General features: G+C 53.8%; 1 protein-coding gene across 4 annotated transcripts; it reads right to left on the reverse strand.

Annotated features, from left to right (window-relative positions):
* Window positions 1-2: 2 nt before the first annotated feature.
* ADA (adenosine deaminase) lies at window positions 3-24643 on the reverse strand. 4 transcript variants are annotated; one of them, XM_072944281.1, is made up of 12 exons: window positions 24484-24643; window positions 14257-14318; window positions 9592-9714; window positions 7332-7475; window positions 6421-6536; window positions 4816-4943; window positions 4019-4090; window positions 3835-3936; window positions 3525-3589; window positions 2022-2151; window positions 1287-1389; window positions 3-238 (listed from the first exon to the last, which is right to left on the reverse strand). In XM_072944281.1, the coding sequence occupies exons 1-12, from the start codon at window positions 24514-24516 to the stop codon at window positions 144-146; spliced, it is 1173 nt and encodes a 390-aa protein (XP_072800382.1). In that variant the 5' UTR covers window positions 24517-24643; the 3' UTR covers window positions 3-143. The 4 variants fall into 4 exon arrangements, with proteins under 4 accessions (XP_072800382.1, XP_072800384.1, XP_072800383.1 ...); XM_006202509.2 differs by lacking the exon at window positions 3-238 and adding an exon at window positions 508-837; XM_072944283.1 differs by lacking the exons at window positions 9592-9714; window positions 14257-14318; window positions 24484-24643 and adding an exon at window positions 7958-7977.
* Window positions 24644-27971: the final 3328 nt, after the last annotated feature.

The raw sequence follows: 27971 nt of genomic DNA on the forward strand, positions 1-27971 counted from the left end.
GGTTTCTCCTTTTAACAGCAAAAGCAGGGGCTGGGTCTTGTTTCCCCAAGTCTTCAGTTAGCTGGGACCCATGGCTTCCCCAGGCTCTCACGGAAGGAAGTACCTGAGAAGATACTGGGGTCCTGCAGAGGCCGTGCAAATCCTCAGCCTGGTGTCCGATGAGTCCTCCTCATCTCACCCTCTCCCTCACCCCAGTCCACAGCTTCCAGAACTCCAAGGAAAGTTTTCTCCTTAGGACCTAGAGTCGGAGGGGTTAAGATTTCAGGGAGCATTTAAGCAGATAACTCTTCAAAAGGAATCTTATTTCTTCTGGGGTCGGGGGGAGCAGCCTACTAGCCCCTCTTGGCCTCCAGCACTGGAAGCCCTGGCTTCCCATTCACAGCCCCCACCAGTTTCTCGGGACCCTGCCACTGGGCAGGCTGCCTGCGTCTGGGAGCCCTGGGGCTCCTTCCATTCCTCACAAACCTAAGTTGGCCCATTCCAGACCACAGCACCACACACCACGTGTTGCACGACCCCAGCCATTGGCTTCTTTATTGAGCACCAGATTTTCATCCTAAGTCACCACAGGGGAGAGATTCAGACTCAGCCAATCCCAGACCCAGGCCCTGATCCAGGCCCGGGCACACAATCAGAGGAGGGACCCGGCCCTGCTGAGGTATACATGTGTACAGAAATAGGCACACAGGCTTCAGAGTATCAGTAGCTGACTTTGGAAATCATGGTCTCCCTGGAAGGAGTAAAGGGGAGCGTGTCGCTTGACCCCAGAGTAGTGACGTATCCATCCACAGGGTGAGGGCTCAGAGAGATGGCCACCATGTCTTCATGCATGCTGCCCTGTTTGCCAAGTTAGAGAAGCAGAAAGATTAGGACATTAAAAAAAAAAAAGAATCACAGAACATCAAAGCCAAAGAGGAGCCCCTTTCTACAGCTAGGGAAACTGAGGCTTGGAGAAAGGGAATGCTCTGCCAAGAACACACAGGAAGGAAGGAGCGGAACAGACCTCTGATCTCTGGGCAGACATGGAGATTCCCCAAAGCTGCCAGGACCTTTGGGAGTGGGCTTAGAAAGTCTCTTCCCCAGACCAGCCTCAAGACAGCATGATACAGAAGGGAAGCTGATCTAGTGAGAGTCTGCCACCAGCCAAGGCCCTGTCACCAGGGAGTCATCACACATCCTTGGTGCAGCCCAGGAGAGGAAGGGAGAGCATCTTGTGTGAAGTCCCACGGAAAGCCAGGCTGGGGCCAGGGCAGCGCAACAGCCCAGCAGCTCAGATGGGAATATACCTGCCGAGGCCGGAGATGTCATCCCATAGGCTTCATAGAGCAGCTCAAGAAGCTCGTTCTTCTCATCTTCTGGGAGGAAACTGGACTTTGCTGCGTTGATGTTCTAGAAGGACCAGCACGCAGACAACATGAAACCAGACATCATGGAAGGGAGCCCTTGGCAATCTAGTGACACAGTCTATTCTCTTCATTAAATGTGGGCAGTTGCTTAAGCTCATAGGGGGAAGGACTTGTCCAAGGTCACACAGCAGCAAGTGCCAGAGCAGAGACTATGAGGTTCTGTGTTCTTAATGTGGCCCGAAGTGATACAGAGATACGGGAAGGAGGCTGGAGAAACCTTTGAGAGACAGCGTGTGCTGTGTGGGGCCAGAGAGACAGTCCTGCAGAGACAGACTTAGGCGATCACAACCCCTAAAATCAAGGGCTCAGCCAGGGGTCTATGAGTGGCCTGAAAACTGTGTGCAGAATTTATAGCTGAGCACACCTTTCTGAGGAGATGGTTGCTAGCTTTTAGAGTCTTTCAGGGCACTCAACCCAAGCAAAGGATAAGAAAACCGGGCCTAGGTCAGGATTGTCAGCCAAAGATGTCTTCTCTGTGAAAGGCAGCACACTCCAGGTCTGGCTTGGCCTGGCTTGTTGGAGCAGACTCACTCCTCCAGGGATTCCAGGCCCTGGACAGGCCCTGCAGGCCTCACACACTCCCCGGGCCAAGAGTCAAGGCTCACACCCACTCACCAGTCTCTTAAACTCCTCTTCAGTGAAGCCCATGTCCTGCTTGGTCATCTGGTAATCTGTGTCCAGGGTAGACTTGAAGATGAGTGGGTCGTCCGTGTTGAGTGAGTAGTTCGCCTGGTCATTTTTGAACCTGGATCCCGGGGGAGGGAGAGAGAGAGGGAGAAGCACCTCCTGTTACTTCTGTATAAACAGCCACTGCACGTTGACGGCTACCCTCCTTTGAGCCTCGCAGCGCACTTGGACAGACCTGAGAACTCTCATTGTACAGAGGAAGAAACAAATTCAGAGAACCCAGGTGACTTGTCCAAGGTCACGTAACACGTAGCAACTCAAGACTTAAACCCATCCAACCAGGCCAGAGCCAGGCAAAGGCAGAAGATGAGCCAGATGGAATGGGGGCGTGAGGGGCAAAAAAGCAACATCCCCCGCTCCAGCTACCACCCTCTCTAGCCTCCTTCACAGCCACCATTGTGGGAGAGTGGTTTGCACCCTACCCCAGTCATCCTCAGTCCCACTGGGATCTGACCCTTTAAACATTAGGAAAATGTTCTTGGCACAATTCCTGGCCACCATCTTCTTAAATCCAGTGGACATTTTGTAGCTGTTACCTCCCTCAACTTGTGTAGCAGAATTTTATTCTGTTGGCCTTTTCCCTCAATTTCTCGGACACCACGCTTCTGGCTTTTCTTCTGCCGTCCCTTCGCTGTCACTGTCCTAGATTCAGGCACTCTTGCTCTCCTAAGGCTGTCACTTCTTCAACCCCCATATCTGTTCAGACAACTCAAGCCTTTCTCCAGCTCACAGGCTGTATACCCTCATGTCTCCATTAACTTCAGCTTGGATGTCCACACACTCCACGTTCCTAAAGCAGACCTCAGGACCCCTTGAGATCAGAACATCAGTGCCCAAGCTTTCCTTCTCATAAGCTTGGCAGACAGACCGTCAGTGCTGGCTTGACCATGGTCTCCCCAAGTTCCTGGTGAACTTCTCTTGTGTCAGCTTTGCCCTCCTGAGGCCTGTCCCAGGGCTCAGTCCCAGGACAGCCTGGAGAAGGGCAGAGGCAGGATGGGATTGGGGTCAGGTGGGGTGGGACAGACTCTCCGGGGGGAGAAAGCTTAGGATGGTGCTGGTGGGGCGGGGGGGGGGGGGACGCCCGGAGGTGCCAGGAGCAGAGACCACAGGAGCAGCAGATGCTCATCTTCCTGATCCCTGGGAGGGAGAATCTAGAGTGTGGGATAGCGGGGCATTCTGCTCTAGCTGAATGAGCTAGGGGTCCCCAGTTCTGCTATTTAATAGCTGGGTGACCTCGGCCAGGTTATACCACATCCAAACTTTGGATTCCTTATTTGTAAGGTGAGGACAGTAACACCCGCTTCCCAAGCATTTGAAGAGATTTCATACCCAAGAGACCCAGCACGGGCCAGAGCCCGGTCCACGCATCCCCTACCCACCCTTGGCTTTCCGAGTACAAAACTGAATGGGCCCCAGGGGACCAGGCCTCACCGAACAACCGCATGCTCCGTGCCCGGCTTCCAGGCGCCGGTGAGGTAGCTGGACCAGGGGCAGACCTGGAAAAGCAGGTATGTGGCTGGCCAAACACCCCTAGGCCACGGCAACCCCCCTTCCCCGTGCCCCAGTCACACCAGCCCCCTTGCAGCTGGATCCCAGGCCCCGGCAGTCCTGGTTTTCTCCCACAGCCCAGCAGCTTGAAAACCCACTGACTGCTCCCAGCACGGCTCACCCAGCGCCTTCAGCTCCCGGAGCCTCCTCACTTCCCACCGCAGCTCTGTCCCCTCACCGCCCAGCCCCTCACCTCGAAGTGCATGTTTTCCTGCCTCAGCCTGTTGTAAAGGGCCTCGTCCTCCAGGGTGTGGTAGCCGTGGCCCAGCCTCTCCGTCTTGAGCGTGTCCACGGCCTGCAGAGAAGGAGAAGCGAGGTGGAGCCCAGCGGGGAGGTAGGAGCAGGGTCCACACCGCCCGCCAGCCAGACCCACTCACCTCTCTCACCACCTCCGCCGAGCCCACCTCCCCGGCATGGACCGTGCGGTGAACGCCGCTCTTCACGGCCTCCTGGAAGGGCAGGGGCCAGGTCAGGGGCGGCCTGGGGGACAGCCTTGGGGATAGCCCCGGCAGGCCCTGCCCTCACCACACCTTGGGGCTGAGCCACGCCCACGGGCCACATGGCCTGCTTCAGGACAGGGAAGTCTGGTCGGTTTTTGTTTTGTAATCATTTAAGTGGTAGCTCTCATTTATTAGACAGCTATCATGCGTCAGGTCCTGTGCGGAATGTTTCGGATACCTTAGCCAGCATTCACAACTGCCTGTCTTACAGCCGGGCAGCTGGAGCTCAGGAAAGCAAGGTAACTTGACCAAAGTCAAACAGGAAGTGGGGAGCCAAGCTCTGAGGCGGGCAGGGACCCCAGAGCCCCTGCTCCACCCCCCTGCTTCACCCCTTCCACGGGAAGCACATTTGAGGCTTTGAGACCTCTGCTCCAACTCAGTCATCCCAGCAGACGAAAGAGGCCCAGCGAAGAGACAGTCTCGCCCAAGGTCACACAGCAAATCATTAGGCAGAAAGCCTCAAATATAGGACCCCCCGCACCAAGTCGGTTTTTTCCTTTATACCAGATTCCCAATTTCTAGAGCCCCTAGACCCGAGTCAGACCCACTTGGGAACCCAGGAGGCCTCGTGATCCCCAGTCCGTGTGACTTCTCCTTCCTGGGGGTGGAGACAAGCTCCCTGCACGGCTCCCCCAGAGCCAGCCTCTTCCCCGCCCCCTTCCCACGGGACCCACCTCGTAGGCCTGCACATGTCCTGGGAAGAGGCTGCTGCCTTGGATGGTCTCATCCCCAGCCAGGTCGATGGCCACCACGGTCTGCTGCTGGTACTTCTTACACAGCTCCACCACCTCGGGGGACCAGCCTGTGGGCAAGGTGCCAGCTGGGCCTCTGGCAGCAGCACTGAGGAGAAAGATCCCTCCCAGGCCTCCCTGCCACTCGCCCTTGCCTCCCACCCGAGGGCAATGAGAGGCCGAGGCCCCAGTGTCCTGTCTTCAAATCCCGACTGCCGCAGCCTGACCACATGACCTTCGGTGCCCCCATTTCCTCTGCTCTCAGAGAGGACACCACCAGCTGCAGCACCGGGTCGCAGCAAGGCTTTGCCAAGGCCCGGTGTGTAAAGCACTGAGGGCAGGTCTTGGACTCAGTATACGACAAATGGCAATTCTCTGTCTCAACCCCCACCCTCCAAGTGGGCTTCCCCCACTTAGCAGATGAAACGTTTCAGCCTAAAGCATAACTCACTCCAGTGTTAACCAAATACACTGCTAACGTACTTCGTGCTCTTAACTAGTGAAGTCATCAAAAAGTGTTCTGAGAAGGACGCACCACCACAGGCTTTGGAACCAGGTGGCCCTGAGTTCCAACGTGGGCTTTGTGCCTTCTTGATTGAGGAGCAAGGGCTTTCGCCTCTCTCTGCCTCAGTTTCCTCATCTGTCAAACGAGGGTAAACGATGGTAGTCCTACCTCGCGGGCCGCTGCGAGGATTAGCGAAAACACCGGAGACACTCTGCACAGGGAGGCCCCTCGCTTTGGCCTCCTTAGAGCAGAGAACGGGGTGAGTACAATCACCTCCTGTGATAAGGCGAGTCTGAGGTCCAGAGAGGTGACGGGACCTGCTCAGAGCCACACGGCAGGGCTCTGCCTTGGAAGCGCAAACCCTGCGTAGTTTCCAAACTGTTGGCAATCCCGGGTTTTAAATACTTTGTAAATTTTCAGTTTCTACACACTTTATCATCCACTTGTGATTTTTTTTAACGAAAGCGTTTTAATTCCTTTCTCTGTTCAGCTGTTAATGCTGAGATCCATATTTAGTTTTTTAAGATTCTCCCTGGGGTTTTTTTGGGGGGGGGCGAAGACTCATGAATTTTTCTTTTTGTTTGTCATGGAAATGTAATACATTTCTGTTTAGTGTTGTAATGTTAGGAATTTGGGAAGCCCTGGGAACGTGACTAGTGCCAGTCACAGGGAGACCCCTCAGACCTCAGACCTAGTCCCAGGTTCTGCAGCCCCAACAGGAAAGGCCTGATCCCCAGTGTCACAGGGAGGGTCATGGGCTGAGGGGAACCTGGCTCAGGCTTTTCTCTATTGTTCAGGCTCCCTGGGTTTTGAGCCTCCTGCAGGTCACATGGCTCTCAGGCCCAGCCTCCCTGGGGAGAAAAGTCTGTGTTGCAGGAAGTTCTGAGCCTGCCAGGGAGGAAGCCCTGAGATCCAGCTGATGGGCTCAGGGAAGACCACGGGGTGGGGGGCACAGAGGAGACCAGATACGGCCCCCGTGGCGGGCCGGGAGGTTGGGGCGGCATCAGATGGGCAGCCCGGGGTAGGGCCGAGGTCACACTCACTGGGCTGGTGGCGCATGCAGCACAGGATGGACCGCACCTTCACCCCGAAGTCTCGCTCTCCCTCCTGCAGGCCCTGGTCCACTAGGGCCACCACCTCATCCGGGGTGACGTCCCCTCTGTGTGCAGAGAAGGGCAGGAGTGGGCCTGAGACAAAGAAAGGGCTAAAGGACAGCCCTGGGACTGGGACAGAGGAGGGAAGGGAGGTGGCGAGGAGGGAGAGGAAAGAGGAGAAGGAAGGGAGGGACGGGAGGAAGAGGAGGAAGAGGAATCTTCCAGGAGAAGCCCTCACCCCCACTAACCCATTGCCTCTGAGGAAAGGCCAAGGGAGACAGCCCCAAACCTTAGCACACACCCTTCCAGCTTCCTTGGAACTGTCTGGGCACTTCCAAACCAGAAAGGCTGTCCCAATTTGGGAAGAAGGGGAGGTCAGACTGCCCTTCCCCCATCTTAGGTGGAGAGCACTGCTAAGCTAAGCTCACCTGGTCTGATTCTTGTCCATCAGTATCAGTCATGGCTAGAAGAGGGGCAGGGTGGTTGGGTGGTACCACTTAGACATCCCTGGGGTCCAGGCAGAGGGGCAGAAATGGGCCAGACTCACTTCAGTTACAGGGCTAGGACAGGACCCCTAGAAGTCACTGGATAAACAAGTTCAGGTCCCTAGCCTGCAGGCCTGTGTCCAGGACTAGGGATGGCAAGACACAGCCAGATGCTTTTGTCCAAGATAAAAACACAAGCCCAGGTGAGGGATGGGAACCACGTCCCTTGTGACAGAATCAAGCCCATCTTTCTGAAGCTATGGACCAGCTCAGGGGGCAAGATCAAAGTCTTGCTTGGGTCAGGGCCTCCTGACAATCTGCCCCTTGGGTCTCTGGTTGGGCCACCTCAGCACAGCCCTCTGGGCGATCACTCACTCGGCCTGGTTCCAGGGGATGGGCTCCACCTTGGAGTTGGCCAGCAGGTGTGGGCTGTAGCGCACCTCCACGTACACCACGCCCTCCTTGGCCTTCATCTCCATGAACTCGTAGGCAATCCTTTTGATGGCCTCCCGGCAGCCCCTGGGAAAGGAAGAGAGGGGTTGGGGACAACCTTCCCCAAGTCCCTTGGGAGCTCCAGGAGTAATAAAGCTGTCTCAACCCGTGGCAGATCAAACCCACATCTGGCGCCCAATCTCTCATCACCCAGCCCTAAGCTCTGGGCTTTGCTGGAGAAAATCCTAGAAGCACAGAGAGTCCTGTCAGCTCTACTTTCAAACTCTGCCAATTCTTGGCTCCTCCACCCTGCTTCTAACCACATCTCTCTAACCGGCTTCCCTGCTTCCACGCTTGCCACATACAGCAGCTGGTGCCTTTCTTTGTAAAAATGGAGATCAAAGACTATGGCTCCTCCACTCAGAATCCAAATGGCTTCCCACCTCGTAAAGTAAGTCTCAACTCTGTGACCCCGCCCACAATCAACTCTGTGACCCCGCCCACAATCAACTCTGTGACCCCGCCCACAAGGCCTGCAGAGTCTGGCCCCTGTCAACCTCCCCACTCACTCCATGAGTCCTTCGGGGTCTTCTTTTTGTCCAGGGAACAGTCAGGCTTGTTCCCAGGGATAGATGTAAGCCAGCAGGGAGGAGAAATAAGAGAAAAGGACACACATAGGCAACAAAAGCAAAAATAGATGAGGGGGATTGCACCAAACTAAAGAGCTTCTACACAGCAAAGGGAACCGTCAACAGAGTGAAAGGCAACCTACAGAATGGGAGAAACCATTTATCTGGGTAAGGGCTTATTTCCAAAATACAGACAAACACCTACAACTCAATAGCAAAACAAAATAAACAAAAAACTGATTAAAAAATGGGCAAAGGAACTGAATAGGCATTTCTCAGAAGACCTACAGGTGGCCAACAGGCATGAGAAAAGGTGCCTGACATCACTAATCATCAGGGAAATGCACATCTAAACGGGCTTGGGCCTTAGGGAGCTGGCTCTCTTCTGTCTTGTGGCCAGAGAGACAGACACACTTCAGCCTGTACAGGACCCCACCTGGCCATGTGTCCTGGTGGGGGTGTCTGAGGAGAGGCACCATGGGTGCCAGAGCATCTGCTGACGGGGCCTGGGATGAGGGCAGGTGATGCCTTCCAGGCTGAGCCCAAAGGCTTCCAGAAAGAAGCCAGCAGCCTTGGCACACGCCTCCCTTCCCCAGGACTCCTCAGACCTGTCCTGCCACTTACCCAGCCAAAGGCCTCTACCTGCCTCATGCACCTTCCTCAGTGGTCCTTCAACAACTCATACTGGGCCCATCCTCCAGACCCTTCCTCAGGTCCAGCCCTCTGGATAGTATCACATCCTCTCCATCCCAAGGCCCATGCTTCCTCCTCCAGGCAGCCTTCCCTGACTCCCCCGGCCCCCTTTACTTCTTCCCTTCTCTGAACACTTCCGGCATGGACTGCCAAAACCTGATTCTCGCCTGCCTGTCACATGCCAGGAAACTCAAGGTGACATGAGAGTGAGAATCTGGGCCCGCTGTATGGTCCTGGGCAAGTTCCTTCACTTTCCTGAGCCTTCATTCCCTCCTCTGCAAATGAGGAGGGAGTCCACCGAGCGGGACTGTGGACAACTACAAAAAGGATAGTTCTGTGAGCTCTCCACGTATGACATTCTTCTATAGCTTAGATACCCTGCTATTAAAAAATGGAAGGAATGAAAGGTAACATAAAACCCTCATGTCTGGCTGTCAATAAAGGTAGCAGTTGTCCTCATGGTAAGGGGGGGCTTGCTGAGGACAGTGCTGTGTCCATTCCAAAATCCAGCCCTAGGAGGTAGAGGGTCATAAACCCATTGTCTAGATGAGGGAACTGAAGCCCAAAGAGAATAGATTTGCCCAATGTCACAGTTATTTCAGGAAAAAATCTGATACCAGGATCTGTGTTCTCAATTGCCACCTTCTGTCACTTTCCCATAGAAGCTGAAAGAATTTCAGTCTATCACACCCAGTTTCCAGAAGGGAAAAGTGAGGCCCAAAAGTATGGGGAGATTTGCACAAGTCCACACAACAGTGAGACAAAGTGGGTGTCACAGCGCCTCCTCCCGCCCCACAGAGTAGGTGCCAGCCTGGTACCAGCAGCCCATCGTGGGCACAGGGGTCAACACTGCCCAGGGCCGGAGGGCAGGGATGACTCACGCGATGGCAGGCATGTAGTAGTCGAACTTGGCCAGGAATTCTGGGAGGCTGAGCGGCTTGTCCATGCCGATGATGTTCTGCAGCTCCTCAGGTGTGTTGGCAGGGAGGGCAATGCCCCTTTTCCTGGGGACAAAATAATGAGGAGGGTGGACTATCCCAGGGTGGGACCCGAGTGTCTTCTCAGGGGTACACAGGCAGGAAACCCGGGGAATCTCTCCATCCAACTTCTCCCATTGGACAGATGGGAAAACTGAGGTCCAGGGCATATGGAACCGCGACCTGAATCCTTCTAGGACCTCCTGTCCCCACGGCCATAACCAGTCAGCAGATCTCAAGGGGGAAAACTAGGGTTAAAGTCTGTGCTGATGAACACACATGCACACACACCCCCATGTCTGAGGACAGGGCTGTTCCCAGGGCAGGCCCTCGGTAGAGCCAGCTGGTCCTGTGCCAGGTCAGGGGTTATCAGGGGCAATGACTGCAGCACACAATGCCCGGGGTTGGGGCAGGCGCCGGACTTCCCTCCCCCACCCTCCGCCTGGCCGGCACATCAGAGAGGCTGGCCTGGTCCATTGTCCTGAGAGACGTCCAGGCACAGGCTCAGGGGTGGGCCCGGTGAGCTGAACATGGAGCTAGACCGCGGCAACTGCTCCGTAAGGGCTGGCTGAGAACAGCCCTCCTGGTCCAGGGCCTTCTTTTCTTCATTAGCATCTCTGCCTCCTCCCAGCCATGGCCAGCAGGGTGCCAGGCTGGGCTGGCTTCCCCCTTCTCAGGCTCCAGCCTCCTCTGCTCCTTCTGGCCATGCCCCAACTCACGGGTCACCCAATTTTAAGATAAAAGGAACAAGCAAAGAACACCAGACATTCAAGAAATGCTTCATGAGGTGCAAAACAAGAGGAAAAGGGATTCTGAGGAAACAGAAAAATGCAGAGAACAGGAAACTTACAAACCCTGAAGTGAAAAGCTTCAAGGAGATGAGATAATATGACGTCCTTGAAACAAGAACGCCCCTTTTTAAAAAGGGGGCATTCAGAGAGTAAGAAAGAGCTCTTGGACATTTAAATTAAAAGAATATGGCTGCAACCACCAGGATGTAGTAACAGGAATGGAAAATAAGGTGAGAAAATCCTCCAGCAAGTAGAAAATAAGATTAAAAAAATAGGAGCAAATGATTAAGAAAACTAGCTGATTAAACCGAGAAGTTCAGGCATCCAGTTCTGTCCTTTTCCCTGGAGGGGGCAGGAGGAGAGTGGCAGGCAGGGTCAGAGCCAGTGCTGAGGGCTTCAGGCAGAAGCAGTGAGGGGTTCCAGGCCAGGGCGGCTGGAGTTCATAGCAGGGTCAGTGGTAGATGAGCCAAAGGGCAGGCAGGGTCAAATGGGGGCTTCGTAGGAGATGGGACCTTATCCTGAAAGCAAGGGGAAGGCACTGAAGGATTTTAAGCAGGGGAGCAACATGAAAAGATGTGCTTTTTAAAGAGCTCTTCCTGGCTGCAGCATGGAGGACAGATGGGAGGGAAACCAAGGCAGAAGACGGAGCCCCACCAGCGGTCCCACTGGGAGACAAATGGCACAGGACTCTCTCTCCAGCATCTCACATGGGACTGGGTCTCCGGAAGCTGCTCAGACTGAGCTATAAATCTCCTATCTGGGACCCAAGGTTGAGACAGGAAGGAGCTGTTCCTCGGTCCCTAGTTCTTCCTGCCACCCACAGCCTCGCACAGCAGCTAAAGCTGCAACCAGGGCCACGCTCAGTTCTCAGATAGTTCCCTGCTCCCCCAGCCAGTAGTGGCCACGCCCTGGGCACTGCCCAGTCCTCTGCCCTCCATGGTGGGCGATACACCCAGCGAGGAGGATGAGCACAGCCTTTGGAGTTCAAAGTCCATACTCCTCCTATGGGTACCAAATCACCCCAGGCGGGAGCTGTCCCCTCTGAGGACCTCCACCTCCTCGTCAGTAAAACGCAAATTGTACTTTCTTTTCAAGGTACAGGGAGGAAAGAATGAGGCTACTTATATGTCCAGGGAAAGATGGCAGGACCCAAAGCCCAATGGCCTGGGTTTGAATCCCAGCTCTGTTACTTAAAGGCTGTGTGACCTTGGGCAACTTATCCAACCTCTCTGTTGACTAGGTTTGGCATGTTTGAGAAGCACGGGCATGAACTAACTAAGCAAGGAGAAGCAGAAGAGGTCAAAGAGGCTTTGTAGGACTTTAGGGGCCATGTGTAGACTGTGGCTTTGACCCTGAGCAGGGTGGGAGGGTTTGAGCAAGGGAGTGAGCTGATCACACTATGTTTTAAGATGACTGTTCTGACTTCAGTGCTGTGGGGACAATAGATGGGGAGGCCAGGGTGGATGCCTGGATACCAGTGTCCATTGCAGGTCAGGAGGCCATTGCAATAGCCCAAGTGATCTCAGGCCAGGATGGTGACAGGGAGGAGACAATGGGCAGATTCAGAACGTGCTTTGGAGAAGAGCTGGTCAGGTTGTGAAGGAGATTGAGAAAGAAGTTAAAGCCCCCAGAGGAGATGGAGTAAGAAGACACAGGTGAAAACAGTTCGCTGAGGCTCAAGTCACATGGGCAGAAAAGAGGCCACTGGATGTGGCTGGGGGCTGGGGAGGGCTCATAGGCCAGACAATCCCCTCCTTCCCCTCTGAGCCCCAGCCGACCGTCTCCTGGGAATCCTCCGGCATGCCTGGTCCACATCCCAGTCTGACAGCCTCCCTGGTTTCCCTGCACACTGATCACAGGATCAAACTCCCATGGAGGTGCCTACATGATTCCCAAGACACCAAGGGGACGTGAGAAAGCAGACAATCCAACCAGCCACCCGACAAGCACTGCTCTCTTCCCTCCTCCCTGAACCCTGCCCTGGACACTCTGGCCTTCTTGCTCCGCTAATGACGCTATGTGACCCTTTACCGAGTGCCCGTGATTAGGTCCCATCTTGGTGCCCAGTTAACCCACCCCGATGGCCTCATTAGGGGCCCTGGCGCAATGGCTGGCGCTTCACACCGGCAAAGCATGGGCAAAGGACAGGCAGAGATAAGCCAAGCAGTTTCACCCTACTTAGCCGGAGCCATAGGTTACAATTAATAATACTAATATTATCATTAAATGACATTTATGGAGCACTTAGCGTGCCCGCCTTGAGCTCAGCATTTTGTGGGCAGTACTTTACCTGAACCTCCAGCTGGCAGGAGCAATGGTCAGGGGCATGGACCCGGGGTCACACCTGTGTTTACTAGACAAGTGACTTCCCCGATCCTGGCTCAGTGTCCTCACCACTAAGACAGGGACAGTAATATGCCTACCTCACAAGTTGTCCAAATCCAGTAAGTCAACCCAGTGCGGCACTTAGAGCCACGCTGGCCACGGAGTATATGCTAACACACATACGTCACATAGATAAATAAAAATCAAATCAATGACAGCTTCCGAGGGCACAAAAAGGTCTCTGGAAGTGCGACAAGATGGAGAAATGTGTTCTTGCCTGAACTCTCTCAGGAAGAGAGGCTTCTGAGAGTCAGGGGCAAACTCGCAAGGATCACCAGGCCTCTTCCAAGGAGCAGGTGTCTGGATAACTGAGGGGATTCTGGCTTATGGAGCAGAGGGTTCAAATTTGAGTCCAGAGCTGAAATGCTCAAGGCAACGAGGAGAGGTGGAATCCTTCCAGCTCCAAACAAAACGAGTGTAGAACAAACCCAAAAGGAACAGGTCTGCCAAGGGAGGGGTGGGTGGAAGGGGGGCCCCCGTCTCCCAGGTCAGCTCTGGAGGAAGGTCCTGCTCTTACCCTCAATCTACAAAGGCCAAGACCGCAGCAAGGGAACAGTGTCTGAATTTGAATCTGAATCCACTAGCCTCCAACATCCTGTGCTGGATTGCACTGCTGTGAAGTGTTGGGAGGGCGGGTGGACCTCCCTCACTTGGGGTGCTGGGGACATGTCAGCCCACCAGCATCCATGATAGCTGAGGCAGGAGGTGAGTTCTCCTTTGGAAGATGCGGAGATTTGGGCAGAGAGGGGACACCACTTCTCCACGGCTCCCAGTAGGTTATCATGATGATTAGGAAAAGCTTGGAGGGCCAGATGTCCCAGGGTCAACTCTTGACTCTACTCGTTGTGTGACCTTGAGTAACTGCGTTCACTTCTCTGGGCCTGCTCTCTCCTTGGTGACATGGGGATGGTAATGCCCTCCTCCTGCAACTGTGGAGGAATTAAATTCACTGACTCAGGAGAGGGCTCAGCCCAGCCCAGCACCAGGAGATGCTCAACAAGTGGTACCAGCATCCCGTGTGGGTGCATCAGCTGCCACAGGCTCTCAGCTGAGTCAAAAAAAAACAGTGACTGGTTCAGCCCTGGGAACCGCTTTCACTCGTGTGCGTGTGTGTGTGTGTGCGTGTCTGTGTGTAAAGTGGGGTAAGCTCCTCCTGGCTCACATGGCAGCAAGCAGACAAGAGTCACAGGCACAGAAGGCAGAAGACTTGGGCTGTGGGTCTCCAGCTCAGAGCTGAGGCCTCCATGTCCCATAGAGCACCATTTTCTAGGCCGAGGGCTGGCTTGATTCCTCAGGGATACAGGAAAAAGTGGCAGCCCTGGAATTCTCCAGACGCTCTGGGTCAAACTGAGAACCCAGTCCTGCGGGAGGAAGGCCTTATCTGTGGACTTACTTGCCATAATATAAGATGGTTTCGGGCTTGATGGCTCCATCTAGGTGGACGTGTAGTTCCACCTGCAAGGGGGCAGAGGGAAAAGACAGAGAGAGAGAAAACACCCATGAATGCCTGAAGGACCTTTCAGAGGGTTATTGTTAATATTAACTGTGATAACCATTAGTCGCCACTTACCGGACACTTACCACATACCCTTCACTACACTCTTTCTATGCATCATCTTGGTTAATCCTTGTCTAGGGGGTGGGTTTAATTGCTATTGTTATCTCTTTCACAGTTGAGAACACTGAGGTTCAGAGTGGTTAAGTAACTTGTCCAAGGCCACACAGCAAGGAAGCAATGAAAACAGGAACCCAACGCACTGTCTTTGTTCTTAACCACAGCTGGTAACTGGCAGAACTGGAATTCTAATCTGGGCCTAATTCCAAAGCTTCTGCTCTTTAAACACAAGGCCAGTCCTATAGGAGCGACAGGGCCTCAGCCACCACGCAGGCAGACCCTGCTCTCAGCCACCTCACTAAACAAGGCCCAACTCTCACAAGGGTTACCACACAGGCTTTCTGGACTAGTGGATAACTACAATATATTTCAGAAGTCTGCCTCCATTTCCAAAAGCAGGTGTTACTCAAAATTAAGCATAGCTTGTCAGCAATCAATGATAGGCAGCAAGATCTTTCCAGGACTCTAGAAAGGGCACTAGACACTTGGCCATCTTGGTGATCCTCTCCTGCGTGCTCAGCCCCACGGACAACGCGCTGCACACAAAGCCACGAGTTAAGGACAGGGCTTCTGGGAGCGCTCATCGGGCTTGACTCCCAGCTCTGCCTCCTCTCTGGCTTAGACCAGACACTTGATCTCTCAGAGCCTCAGTTTCCTCAACTGAAAACAGCTGCAAAGAATGCCTCCCTGTCCAAGAACAATTTAAGGATTTAGAAAGACAGTGTAGGTGGGCATGTAGGGCCCACGGGAAACAGCCCCTGCCTCTCAGCCAGGGCACTTTCCCCCGGCTGTTAATAGAAGCACAGTGGTGCTGGGGGACAGTGGGAAAGCCAGCGCCATCTCCCTGTTCCAGGTCATGGGGGACATCCAGGAAACTCTCAAGTGACATCTCTACCAGGGTGGGGCCTTCTCTGGAACCTGGGGGCCTGGACAAGGAATTGGGAGCCCTGGCTGGCAGGGACCGGCCCTGGAGCTGCTGGCCCAAGAGCATCCTGGGAGCGCCCACGTGGGCTGCCTCCTGTGGAGGAGACCCGGCCTGGGGCCCGTGCTGGGAGGTCGGGGTGAGGGCGGGGTAGGGCCACCAAGCCCTCCTGTCAGCAGACATCCGAGTAATCAGATCTCTCAGAAGTCATTCAGGCGCAAGGGACGGAGCAGCCCTCACACCCAGCCTCAGTGTCCAGCGAGCTTCTGGATTTCCTGACAAAATGAGTTCAGTGCCCACTCAGGCAAATGTGTATTGGGTTCCCAAAAAGTGCTCTGCATTGGGAACACTGCAGCTTCCAGTGCAGGGGACTGCCGACCAGCTGTTCGACCTAAGACAGCTGACCTCACCTCTCGGAGCCTCCGTTTTGTTATCTTTAGCCTTCACAGGGCTGTAGCAAGGATCCAGCCAGAGAGGCAGGGTAGCCCTAGGGTTAGAGCTGCAGTCCCAGCTCTGCCACTCACTCCCTGGGCGATCTGGAAAAAGTTATACTTTGCTTTCAGGGCCTCATGACCTCATCTGTGCAGTCGGAGGATCACATGCCTTCTTCCTAGGGCTTCGTGAAGCTTCATGCGTGAATGCGCAGCGCATGCTTTAGACCGGGACTCAGCCCATAGCAAACACTCAACAGGTATCAACTAAGAATCCTTTACTCACCAAATCGTTGAGGCCCTGCTGGGCACAGTAGGGACGGAGAGGTAAACTAAAGGGACAGAGTCCTGCTCCCGTGATTCTTACAGTCCAGCAAGGGAGAGACATTAAGTAAATGTCACAGTGATAAATGTACAATCCCAACTCCTAGGAGACAAACCCAGACTTACAAGAGGCAACAAGCAAAAGAACTCACCCAGTTAGGGGGCCAACAATGACTTCCCAGAGAAAGCAGAGCTTGAAATAAGATCTCAGGGATGAAGAGGAACCAAGCAGGCAAAGGTGGGGCTGAGGAGGGAGGCAGGAAGAGCATCCAGGCAGAGGGAATAGCACGTGCGAAGGCTGAGCGGTGGTGGAGAACATGTCGTAGGAGAGGAGCTGAAATCTGGGTTCAGAGCGGGGAGCGGTTACAGGACTGGAGAGACTGCAGAAGCACAAGAACTGGGTTTTAACCTGAGCATAGAGAAGCCACGACAGGCTTGAAGCTCAGGAGAACAGTACGTAGCAAGACCAGTTAGCAGCTACTGCAGGCAAGTTTATGAGAGACGGTGGTACCTTGGACCAGGGTGGCAGTGCAGATGTGGCAAGGCAGGTGGACAGAGAGTGGGGTAAAGGATGATGCTTCAGGCTGGGCCAGGGTAGGGAGTGATTCTCATGCTCAGAGACAGAGAGCCCAGGAAGAAGCCAAGTGCTCAGGGGGTGAGGAGGGGTGCGGGTGCAGGGAGAGAAGCCGGGTCACTTTGTTCTCAGGTGCAGCCGGGATGCCTCTGAGACCTCCAAAGGCACACGGACGGAGCCAGTGGCTGTGCGAGTCTGGAGCTCTCAGAGACCCAGGCTGGAGATGTAAGTGGGAGTGTAGGGGACTGAGGCTGTGGTCTTGAATGAGCCCACCCAGGACAGGAACGTTGAGGAAAGAGCGTGGGGTCAAAGACTGGAGGAATGCCAGCACCCAGTGGCTTGCAGAAGTGGGTGAGCCTAGAGGAGAGACACCAGAGGTGGGGGAGGAAACAGGAGCACGTGCTGTGAAGAAGGCAAGAGGTGATCAGATTTCAAGAGGGGAGTGTCCCCCTCCCCAGGTCGGTGTAGAGGGCTGAATGGTGGCCCCTCCAAAAGACATCTACATTCTAACATCCAGAACATAGACTACCATACAGGGCAAAGGATGGGATTAAAAATCTGGAGAGGAGGAGTTTTTCCTGGGTGATCTGGGTGGGCCCTACACCCCATCCCCTGTCTCCTTATGAAGGAGGCAGAGAGTTTTGAGAGAAACACACAAGAAGCAGCAGCACCAGAGGGACCATGGAGGCCGATGGGAGGGATGTGGCCACAAGCCAACAGGCGCCTGGAGGCACCAGAAGCTGGAAGAGGCAAAAAATGGACTCTCCCCTGGGGCCCTCAGAGGGCATGCGGCCCTGCTAACACCTTGATCTTGGACTTCTGGCCTCCAGAACTGTGAGAAAACAAAAATCTCTGTTATTTTCAGTTACCCCGTGGTGGTAATTTGTTATAGCAGCGACAGGAAACAAATATATTCAGGTCCTACTAGAGGCCAAGGAGTAGAAGAGCAGAAACAGTCCCTGGGCTGAAGAACACAGGGCGCTGGGACCCAGAGGAGTGGTCCTCAGCCCTCAACCCTGGCCGCCCACAACAAGCATCTGGGACGCTTCGGAAGGGTATGTGCACCTGGGCCCACCTTCAAGTCAGTCACTATCCCTGGGGGTGGGCCTGGGCGCTTTTATTTTAAGAATGATCTTTTTTTTTTCTTCTTAACATGAAGCCAAGGTTGAGAACCAGTACCCTAGAGGAACCATTCTAGAGGTCCAAGGGGGCAGAAGTCAGATAAGAAAATGGGGACTATTTCTTCCCAAATTTTACCCTTGAAGGGGAAGAAAGGGCCTAGGAGAGGAGTGGAGGTGGGTGTGGGGCAAGAGAATTGTTTCTTTTTAGAATGGGAAGGATGTGGGCACCTTTAAATGATGAGGGAGAGGAGGTATGTGAGGGGGTCATTCGGAGAAGGAGACAAAGGAGTCAGCCAGGGGAAGAAGGAGGGAGAGGGCTGTCTCCAGGCAGAGGGAACTGCATGCGCCAAGGGGTCAGGACTTGGTGGGGAGAGATGAGAATGGAGAGTCAGGGGGGTTGAGGGCAGGGAGACCTCACAGGTCACAGAGAAGGAGGATCCAATGAAGAGTCTCGCACAGGGGAGTCACCTTTTGAAAGCTTTCTCTGGCTGCCATGTGGAGAGCAGGCTGGAGGGAAGTCAGAGCAGAGGACAGAGAGCCGACGCAGTGGTCTGAATGGGAGATGCACTACAGCATAGAAAGGCCTTGGAGAGCCCGCAGGATGTGGGAGGGAGGATGCCCCAGGGGGAATGAAAGCAGAGCCTGCTGCCCACCGTGCCCTGCAGCTCCCAGCCCTCCTCAGGGCCTCCTGGGAAGCTGCCTAGACACGTTTTAGGGGAGGAACGGAGGCCAGGAGCCATCGCTAGAGGCGGTCCAAGCTCAGGCTGGCCTCCCACTGAACTTTCTGAAAAACAGACTACCCACGGAGAACTCTGTCAGCCTGCCCCAGATGACCATGGGGTGCAAGCTCAGAAACTGGGGTGAGGACCCTGCTCTGCTGGCCCCATTTGGGGGAAAGAACAGCAGAGACGTCTCGCTTACCGAGTATCTACTGTGTGCTGGACCGTCTCCATGCATCATCTTACTTCATCCTTACAACCAGGGAGGTAGGGACTTCACTCCCATTTTACACATGAGGAAATTGAGGCTCAAAAAAGTATCCAAGGTCACAGAGGCAGTGATAGAGTTAGGATTTGAACCCGGGTTTGAATCCTGAGTTCCTGCTATACTTTCTCTGCAGGCCTAGCCTCAGATGTAAATTATACACCATTATCAGATCCTTTATCTCATTTAATCTTAAACCCTAGGCAAGAGACACATTAGCCCCTGTTTAGCTGGGGAAATGGACTTGCCAAGCTGAGCTCAGAGAAATCCAGTGACCTGCCCAGGGTCACACAGACCGATAGTGGCAGAGCTGGGTTAGAACCCAAGTCCCTCCACTTCTAATCCAAGTCCTGCCCGCAGGCCAGACCACCTCCCAGGTGCTTGCTCCAGACCTGCACCTGGCCTCTCGGCTGCCCTGGGGGGGAAACTCAGCTGCCTCCCCTGCACTCGCGTTCTATGACGCTGACAAGTAAGCCTCTGGCAGAGCTGCAGGAAATCCTCCAGGTCTGAACAGGAAGCATCCCCAGTTACCAAGAAATATTTACTAAGCTGCCCATCTCTGACCCCTCCCACCCAGGTGCTAGGCACTGGGGACATGGGGAAACACGCTTAGTCCTTGCTCTCAGGAGATGCCAGCCAGGCAGATGAGGTCCAGGGAGCTAATTCACTCACCCAAGGTGTCAGTGGCAGAGCCAGGACAGGGAGCCAGGTCTTGGACTCCAGGGCCAGATGCTCCCAGATCTGACTCCTGCTCACAACTGGCGGGTCTGTCTACCTTCAAGGCATACCCGACTCAGACTACTTCTCCCCAGGCCCCCAAACACACCTGTTTTGTTTTCATCCTACTGATTTTTTTTTCAATTCACTTACTTGACTATGTCTGTGTCCAACCGTTAGTTCCCTAAAAGTGGGGACTTTGTGCCATCAGGCTTGTGCCCTCAGGGCCTAGGACAGTGCCCCACACAGCAAGAAGATCTAGTAGGTATTTAATGTCCTGTGTCAGCACAGCTGTGTCCTCTCCCTGTGGCAAGGAAGGGCTCACCTACCCACTTGGACCTACCAGAGGATCCAGGTAGGGCAGAGTCTCCAGGATGCTTGACCAGCCCCCAGAACCCAGGCAGTGCTGTCAGAACCTGGATGAACCACAGGTGCCCACTTCCCTTCTTAGCCCTGCTCTTGACATTGAACTGGGCAGAGCCAGCGGTCCATGCCCTTGTGCTGCCCGACCTCTCAGTTGACTTGAGGGGTGAATCCAGGAGACAGAGCAGCCCTAGGGCTGCCATTGTTTCCTCCTCCAGGAAGTCCTCTGGGCTCCTATAGCTGAAAGGTACAGAGCAGAAGGGGCCTAGTTGTTGTCCCTCAGTGCCTCCTGCTGACTTGGGGCCCAACCGAGCTCTCTGCTGCCTCTGTGAGCTTCCCCAGAGGTTTCACGGAAGGCAAGGTGCGTCGTCAGCCAGGGGACATCCTGCGGGACAACACCCTAGGGACTCAGCGCAGTTACCCCCATTTTATAGGTGAGAAGACTATGGCTCAGAGAGGTTAAGCAACTTACCTTAGGGCACAAACTAACGAGTGCCACGCAGGAAGCCTGGGGCACAGACTAATGAGTGCCACGCCAGGAAGCTCTAAGGTGGGAGGTCATGACCACCAGGACACACTCCCTTCATCCTGCCTATCAGTGCTGAGTCAATGCTGGTAAAATCTAAACAGGACTATTAATCATGATCAATAGCAGCTAACATTCGCACACTCCCTGAGCCAGGCCTGTGCTTGGTGTTTTATGTAGGGGAGATAAGAATATGATTCCCATTTTATAACTGGGGAAACTGAGGCACAGAGAAGCAACTCACTCAAGAACCCCAGAGGTTGTCTCTTCCCCCACCTTCCTGCTCTGGGGCTTCAGGCCCCTAAGGAGTGAGGGTGAGCCTGCCCCGGACACTCTGGGTAAATGTAGGCTTGAACCTCACCTTGACCACCCTGGCCTACTCTTCTCCCCTGTCCAAATCCAAGGTACCCCCTAAAACAAAAGGGCAGGTGGACATGTTTCTCCCAGCTCACAGCGCCCCTTCCCACCCAGACCAAGCCCACCCTGAGGTCACAGGTGGAATCAAAAGGCTGGCGGGCCTGCCTCACCTCCTGTGTGACCACAGATACTGCACTTCCCCTCTCTGGTCCTTGCTTCTTTGTCAAACAAAAGGCTTCGATGAAACCCCATCTCACTCTCCCCCTCCCTCCCACCCGCCACGTGAACTGTAATGGGTAAGGCAGGAGGGCTCTTCCCAGACAGGGGCATTTTTGTTTTAGCAGGTGGCTCTGGTAACAGAAAAGCACCGAAAGCCCAAAGCAGTGCTAACACAGAGGGCTTTGTGGCCAGAAGACAGGAGTGAGAAAGACGGTGCAGGTGGAGTTCACCGCAGCCCCCACTGCGGTCCCCAGGGAGGAAATGCACCCTTGAGCGCCTGCTGTGTGCCAGCCAGGCGCTTCACAAACACCAACCAGCACATCCATTCCCCCAGGAGCACCATGTCCTTGGCTTTATCAGTCCATTTTACAGAGAGGAAAGCTGGGGCTCAGGGAATTATCCATCTGAGCTCTTGTAACTGCTAAGTGGTGAGGCAGGGAGCCACCCTCAGTCTATCCGAAGCCTATGGCCATCCTGATTCCAACTCCTCCCCCCACAAAGTAGGGTGAGAGCTGTAAATCAGCAAAGCCGTTTCACGGTGTCTGCTTCAGTCTTCGGTAGATCTGGGTTCAAGTCTAGCTCTGCTGCTTTCTGCCTGTGTGACTTTGGCAAGTTCCTTCCCCTCTCTGAACTGCAGTTTCCTTTTATGTCTATGAAACTAATAATAGGACTTACTTCAAAGGGCTGTTGTGAGCATTAAATGAGTTAATATACGCAAAGTGGTTAGAACAGTGCCTGAAACTGAATTAACATTCAAATATAAAAAAGAAAAAAGTTGGTTGGCGATTTAGCCCATTTCTCCTCTGCATCAGGAAAGGGGCTATTCCAACTTGGGTCATCTCACTCTCCTGCCTACAGCTTTGAGGCTGTCAGATTTTGCATAGCTTTGGACAAGCCATGTCCCCTCCCAGGCCTCAGTTTCCTCATCTGTAAATGGGGATGAAAACATCTGCTTTGATAAGCTGTCCAGAGGATTCTGTGAGATAAATCACCGAAGGTGCCTGGTACCCACGAACACTCAAATGACAGCACTGTTACTGTCATTACAATGGCAGGCATGTGATCAGCATCACCCTCCACGACACTGAAATCCTGGGGCCATGGGATTTTCCAGCCTTGCTTTGTCGGGAAACAGACTGATGAGGGCCACCCCTCTGCCCTCCTTTGTGCCACCTCCAGTGCCCAGCAGGTGTTCAGAAAGCTATTTGTTGGGATAACGCAATCAGAGCAGGTAGGCAGCCAGCCACCTAGGGCCTTGCTACTCAAAGTGTGGTCTGTGGCCTAGAAGCATTAGCATCTCCTGGGAGCTTGTGAGAAGTGTGGCATCTCAGATCCCACCCTAGACCTCCTGATTCAGTCTCCGAACATTTTAACAAAAATCAGGTGATGTGCGTACACATAAAAGTTTGGAAAGCCCTGCCCTGCACTGCCTTCTCAAAGCTGGCCAGTCCTAAGCCTCACCTGGTGGTAGGTATGAGAAGCCAAAGAGCCCAGAAGAGGCTCCTGTCTTAGAGAGGTCTACATCTGGGGCACTGGCACCTCCAACCCTAAAGACTTCTGCAGAGGCAGTTCAAGAAAGCTGATGAGGGTATGGGATTTTTGAAGCCAGCCCACTGTGGGCTTAAACCCCAGTGTGGCAACATTCTAGCTGTGTGATGGTGGGCCTCGTTCATCTCTGTGCCTCTCTGTTCATCTATAAAATGGGATGACACCAGCTACCTCCCAGAGTCATTGCTAGGATCAGATGAATTAACAAAGGTTAACGTGTTCAGAATGGTGCCTGGCACAGAGCAATAACTCAACTCAATGAGCTGTAGCTCTTAATACTAGTGATTCTCATTACTCTCGCTCCACTCTGGGAAGGCAGGGAGCTGGCTCTGGTTACAGTGGCTTTTAAACTCAAGTTCCTGGCTTCGCTGGCCAGCTCAGGCACATTCCCTGCCCACAATAATATAAAATTTATCACATCTCACGTACATAGTGGGTGACTGTCACCTTCCCTCTCAAGCATTGCCCTTTAGCTCCTGGACATCTGCATAGCAGGTGGAGCCCATTTCCCAGGTGTGGAAACTGAGGCCCAGGGAGGGGAAATGACCTGCCAGCTTGAATTAGAGAGGGCTGGGGGAGGCAAAAAAATGGGCATAATAATAATAGTTCCTCCCTCATAGGGCTGTTACTAAGTGTTGCAAGCATCAAAATGGTGCATATAGTGAATTCTGCACACATGTTGCCAATTATTTTGCTCCATAATCCCCACTTCATTCCCAGTCAAGGGGCTTTGTCTATTGCCTTATGATTCACATCAAGGTAAGATGGGTCCCCAGTCCGAGGGCAGAGGGAATCCAAAAAAGTATTTTTTTTTAAAAAGGGAGGGAAAAAGCCTTCAAAGGAAAGAAGCCCTAATGATGGGGCACAGAGTATCCAGACAAGGTGTGAAGGTAGCATGGGGGGGTAGGGTGGCAAGAGTGCTACCTCAGTACTTGCAACACCTGGCAGGGAGTAGCTGAGCCTTTGCCCTCTGGTGGGGGCATCAGCAGTGGGGGCCAGGCTTTACCTCCCTGGAGTACCCGCTCTCCTCCCCGCCCAGGATTCTCACCAATGCTTTTGTGCTCTCCGCCGTCATCACTCACACCTGTTTCTCAGAAAAGTAAGTTGAGGTTGATTGCAGCCCACTCCTTCCCTGACCCCCCAGCAGTCTCAAAGCCTACTAGCTGATTCATTCTGCTGAAAGGACTCCGGGACCCCTCCTTCCCCTGGACGAAACTCAGTGCTCTGAAGCCCGCCAAGTGGGCCCAGACCCTCCCTGACCCCACCATTCCCAGGACACCACAGCTGGTGGGAGGAGGGACAGGGATTTATCCCTTGAGGTTAGTGGCCTTGGCTTGGCCTTGAGTGAACCCTACAAGAGCCCAGGGCCTGAGGCCCACCCAGCCCCTCTGCCTCTAACGTGAAGAGAGAGGTGCCCTGCTCCCTCCCTCCCCTCTCTGGCATGGCTCACTGTTTTCATGGGCAGATCTGTAAACCTGGGCTCCTTGGCGTTTCCAAACCATCATAGTGCTGGAGTATAATGCTGTTTCCATTCACTCGATATGTATTGTCCACAACACTAAGTGAAGACACCGGGCCCATTTTACAGCTGAGGTTCAGAGAGGTCAAGCCCGTGCCTAGGCTGCTCAGCATGGTTGTTGCTAGGATGCCCATTTGACAAAGGGTGAAACTGAGACTCAGATGGGCCAAATCAGAGGCAGAAACAGAACTTGGAAGCTAGCCAGAGGAGCCTCCCGATTCAGAACCCTTCCTGTCTCATTGCTTCTTGTTAAATAGCCTGGAGGCGGGCAAGGACCTGAGCTGAGGAGAGAAAGCACCTGCAGGGGCCCCCCAGTTCACTCCCGGGGTGTGAATGCCCTTAAGCCCTCCAGCCAGACAAGCAGGCAGACCCCTGCACCCCAACCCCTGCCCGCGCTCACTTTGGGCTTGTCGAAAGCCGGAGGCTTGGCCATGGTGCCAAGCGTGCGTCCGGCGCTGCTTCCTCCGCCGAAGATCGGTGGTCCCCGCTGGATCGATGGCGGGTCTGCTTCCCCGGGGGCGCGCAGTGACCGCGGCCCGCCGCGCTCTTCTTAACGGGGCCCGGCCCCGTCCCGGGCCCCGCCCCGCCCCGCCCCCTCGCCGGAGCTCCCGCCCCGCCCCGCCCCGCCCCGCCGACCCGTGCTGTGCTTTTCCTGGAATTCCTGCCCCGCGGTGGGGACAAACCCGAGTCCCTTGGGGCCTTGACCGGCACCAAGTCTCTAGCCCGGGATGCCGGGTTGGAGCCACCTGTGGACTCAGGCTCCAGCCTCCTGGCTGGGCTCTGCCTCCTGCCCGGCCTCTCCAGCAGCTGTCACGGTACTGCCTGGGCGCCTACATTGTGCCAGGCCCCAGCTGGAAGCTGGGAACCTGTGTGCATCGCAAACCTCGTGGGGCTTGCACTCCAGGCGAGACACGCACTCATAGCAGAATCACACAACATAAGTGTAAAATTAGGGAGCTTTAACAGGGAGCAGCCGTTCGTGGCCTGCAAGTCGGGGAAGGCATCTCTGAAGAGCTTAAGGAATTTATCAGGTGAAAGGGTTTGAGTGGGTGGGAGTAGAGTGGAAGAGCAGCCCAGGTGGAGAGGGCATTCTGCGGGACCTCAGGGAGGTAGGCAATGAAAGGGAGGCCGGAGAGACAGCAAATCCCCTCCCAGGCATTTACTCTTGAGAAACCCGCCCACGGTGCAGCCAGAGAAGCCTGCAAGAATCTTCACACCAGCGCTGTTCCTAATAACAAAAACATTGGAAACATCCCAGATGCCCATCCACAGGCAAGTGGGCAGCTAGGCTGGAACATTCACACCAATAGAGTACTATACAGCAGTGTAATTGAATGAACTTCAGCAGACAACACAGATCTATCTCAAAAACAATGTTGAATAAAAGTCGCAGAAAACCACATACACTGTTGTGCAACTTTTAGGTTGTATAATAAAAGTAAAACCAAAAATATGCATGTGTAGACATCTGTAGGAAAAAAATGCAAAGCAAAGGAAAGAGAAACAGTTTGAGAAGAATGTTTATCTCGGGAAAGGCAGAGGAGGGGGGAAGGGAGGGGAGGGGAGGAGAGGAGCCGACAGGTTCATTCAGTTTATTGGTGATGTTCCAGTACTTAGATGGGATAATGGTTTCATTTCATTTCACTATAGTATGAATAAATTAACAATAAATAAGGGGGGAAAAGGGGGTGGAAGAGTAGAGGGCAAGGGGCCAGGGCCAGGCGAGAACCAGATCACATGGGGCCTGTGGGATGTGGTAAGGGTTTGGTCTTTCCCCCAACAGGGCTGGAAAATCAGTGGAGAGTTTTAAGAGGAGGCAAGATAGAATCAAATTTTATTTGCAAAAAAAAAAAAAAAGAAACCCAAAACTCTAGATACTCAAAGAGCTGTCTGGAAATCATCAGCATTGGTATCACCCAGGAGCCGATTAGAACTGCAGACTCTCAGACTCCATCCTAACCCTCCTGAACTGGAATCTGTACTTGAACCCCATCCGCCTGTGATTTGTGTACATCTGGAGATTAAGCTTGAGCTGGCTGCTATGAGGGAAAGGCACTGCCGAGGGGCCAGAGGGCAGGGTGGGGGCAACTGCAGCAGTCTGGGTGGAGATGGGTGACCGTGGGGGAGATGGGAGAATAAGATTCAAGCGACATTTGGGGGGTAAAACCAGCTGAGCCTGGGTTGGGTTGCATGTGAGTGTGAGAGTAAGGCAGGTTCAAATATGATCCTACTCATACGTTGATGTTACATTGTTACATTCTGTAAGACCCTTCTCTGGCTCCCCACGTCACTCAGGTACCTAGTAACTGATCCTATTTACTGAGATGTACTTGGAGCCAGGTACTCTGGGAAGCACTTGATTAACATCATCCCACTTAATCTCTCCACCAATACTATGAAGTAGGAACTAATCTTATTTTACAGATGAGAACACTGAGGCTCAGAGAAAGGACCAGCCTGCTGGGCACATGCGTTGTATGTGGCAGAGCTGGGATTTGAATTTGAATCTGACTCTAGAACCTTCACTTTCCACCTTATGACTGTCTCCCCAGCCCCTGTCATGATAGTCCAGCCCCTCTCCAGAGTCCTTCCCATCACTGCACAGCACATTCCCCAAACACCAGTCAACCTGATTTGCTGCTCTGTAAAACGTGAACAGTTCTTTGCTGTTCCTCCCATTGCCAGATGGAGTCCAATTTTCCTCCTTCTGTACCTGGGCTGGACTGAGTGGCTTGTTTGACTGATAGAAAGTGGTAGAGGTGACATTCCTGGACTTTGAGCCTAGGTCATAAGAAGCCGTGTAGCTTCCCTTGGGGCCTCATGAACATTCTTTCTGGGAAACCCGAGTCGCTCTGTAGGAAGTCCAGCTACCTTGGGACCATGACACTAGAGAATCCATATATAATCATTTTAGTCCACCAGCCTTTCCACCACCTCCACCCAAAAACCAAACACACTAATGGAGCCATGTTGGATCCTCCAGACCAGAACAGTTGCCAGCTGAAAACATGAATTCAGTCATGCCATGTGGAATGGAAGAATTACCCAGCTGACCCCAGCCTGAGTTCCTGACCTACAAAATTGTGCTATATCATGACTGGCTGTTATTTGGAGCCAGTCTTGGGGTAGATTGTCAGGGAGCAGTAGGTAACAGGAATGCTGGCTCTAACCTAGCCCAGCCTCTCCAGTCTCTGTACATTAGTTTAGTCCATCCTGACATCTGGAAAAGGCTTTTCCCAGATCCAGGACTATCAAACTTATGCTTTCCAAGCAGGTCAAACAAAAGGAAACAATCGATCTGTGTGCTGCACGTCTCCTCTTTGCCCCACCCCCACCCCCGCAACCCCATGCACTTTCTGCCGCTTCCCTCCTACTCTGTGCCAGGCAGCCTGACCACTGTGGAAACACCAATCGGCTCTCTCGCCCTCTGGCTTCTGGTTGGTTTGCATCGATGGGGGGCACCTGCAGGAAATCAGAAGGTGGAAGGAGGGAGAAATCTGGTTGTTTATTCCCCCTCTCCACACTTGCTTAGTCTGGGCCCACTGTGCCTCTCTACCAAGGCCATGGCTCCCAGTAGGTGGCCCTCTCCACACCATCCCCTTTCCAGGTTCCCTCCTGCTCCCCGGGCTGCTGCACTGGCCTTTGCTGCTTTTCCTAAACTCTGCAATCTGGGTTAGGGACCCCCCAGAAGCAGAGCTTGAGACAAAGATTTGAGCGCAGGTAGTTTATTCAGGAAGCAATCCCAGGAAACATGGGAAGTGGAGGGCAGAAGTGAGACAGGAAGAGAGAGAAGCCAATACGTCCAAGCAGATTACCAGACAGGACACCTGGAGCTCAGTCCCTCAGGAGAACGCTGATGATATGTCCCAGAGGTAGCCCAACTGAGGA

This window comes from Vicugna pacos, chromosome 19, assembly GCF_048564905.1.
Source record: "Vicugna pacos chromosome 19, VicPac4, whole genome shotgun sequence".
Taxonomy (NCBI): Eukaryota; Metazoa; Chordata; class Mammalia; order Artiodactyla; family Camelidae; genus Vicugna; species Vicugna pacos.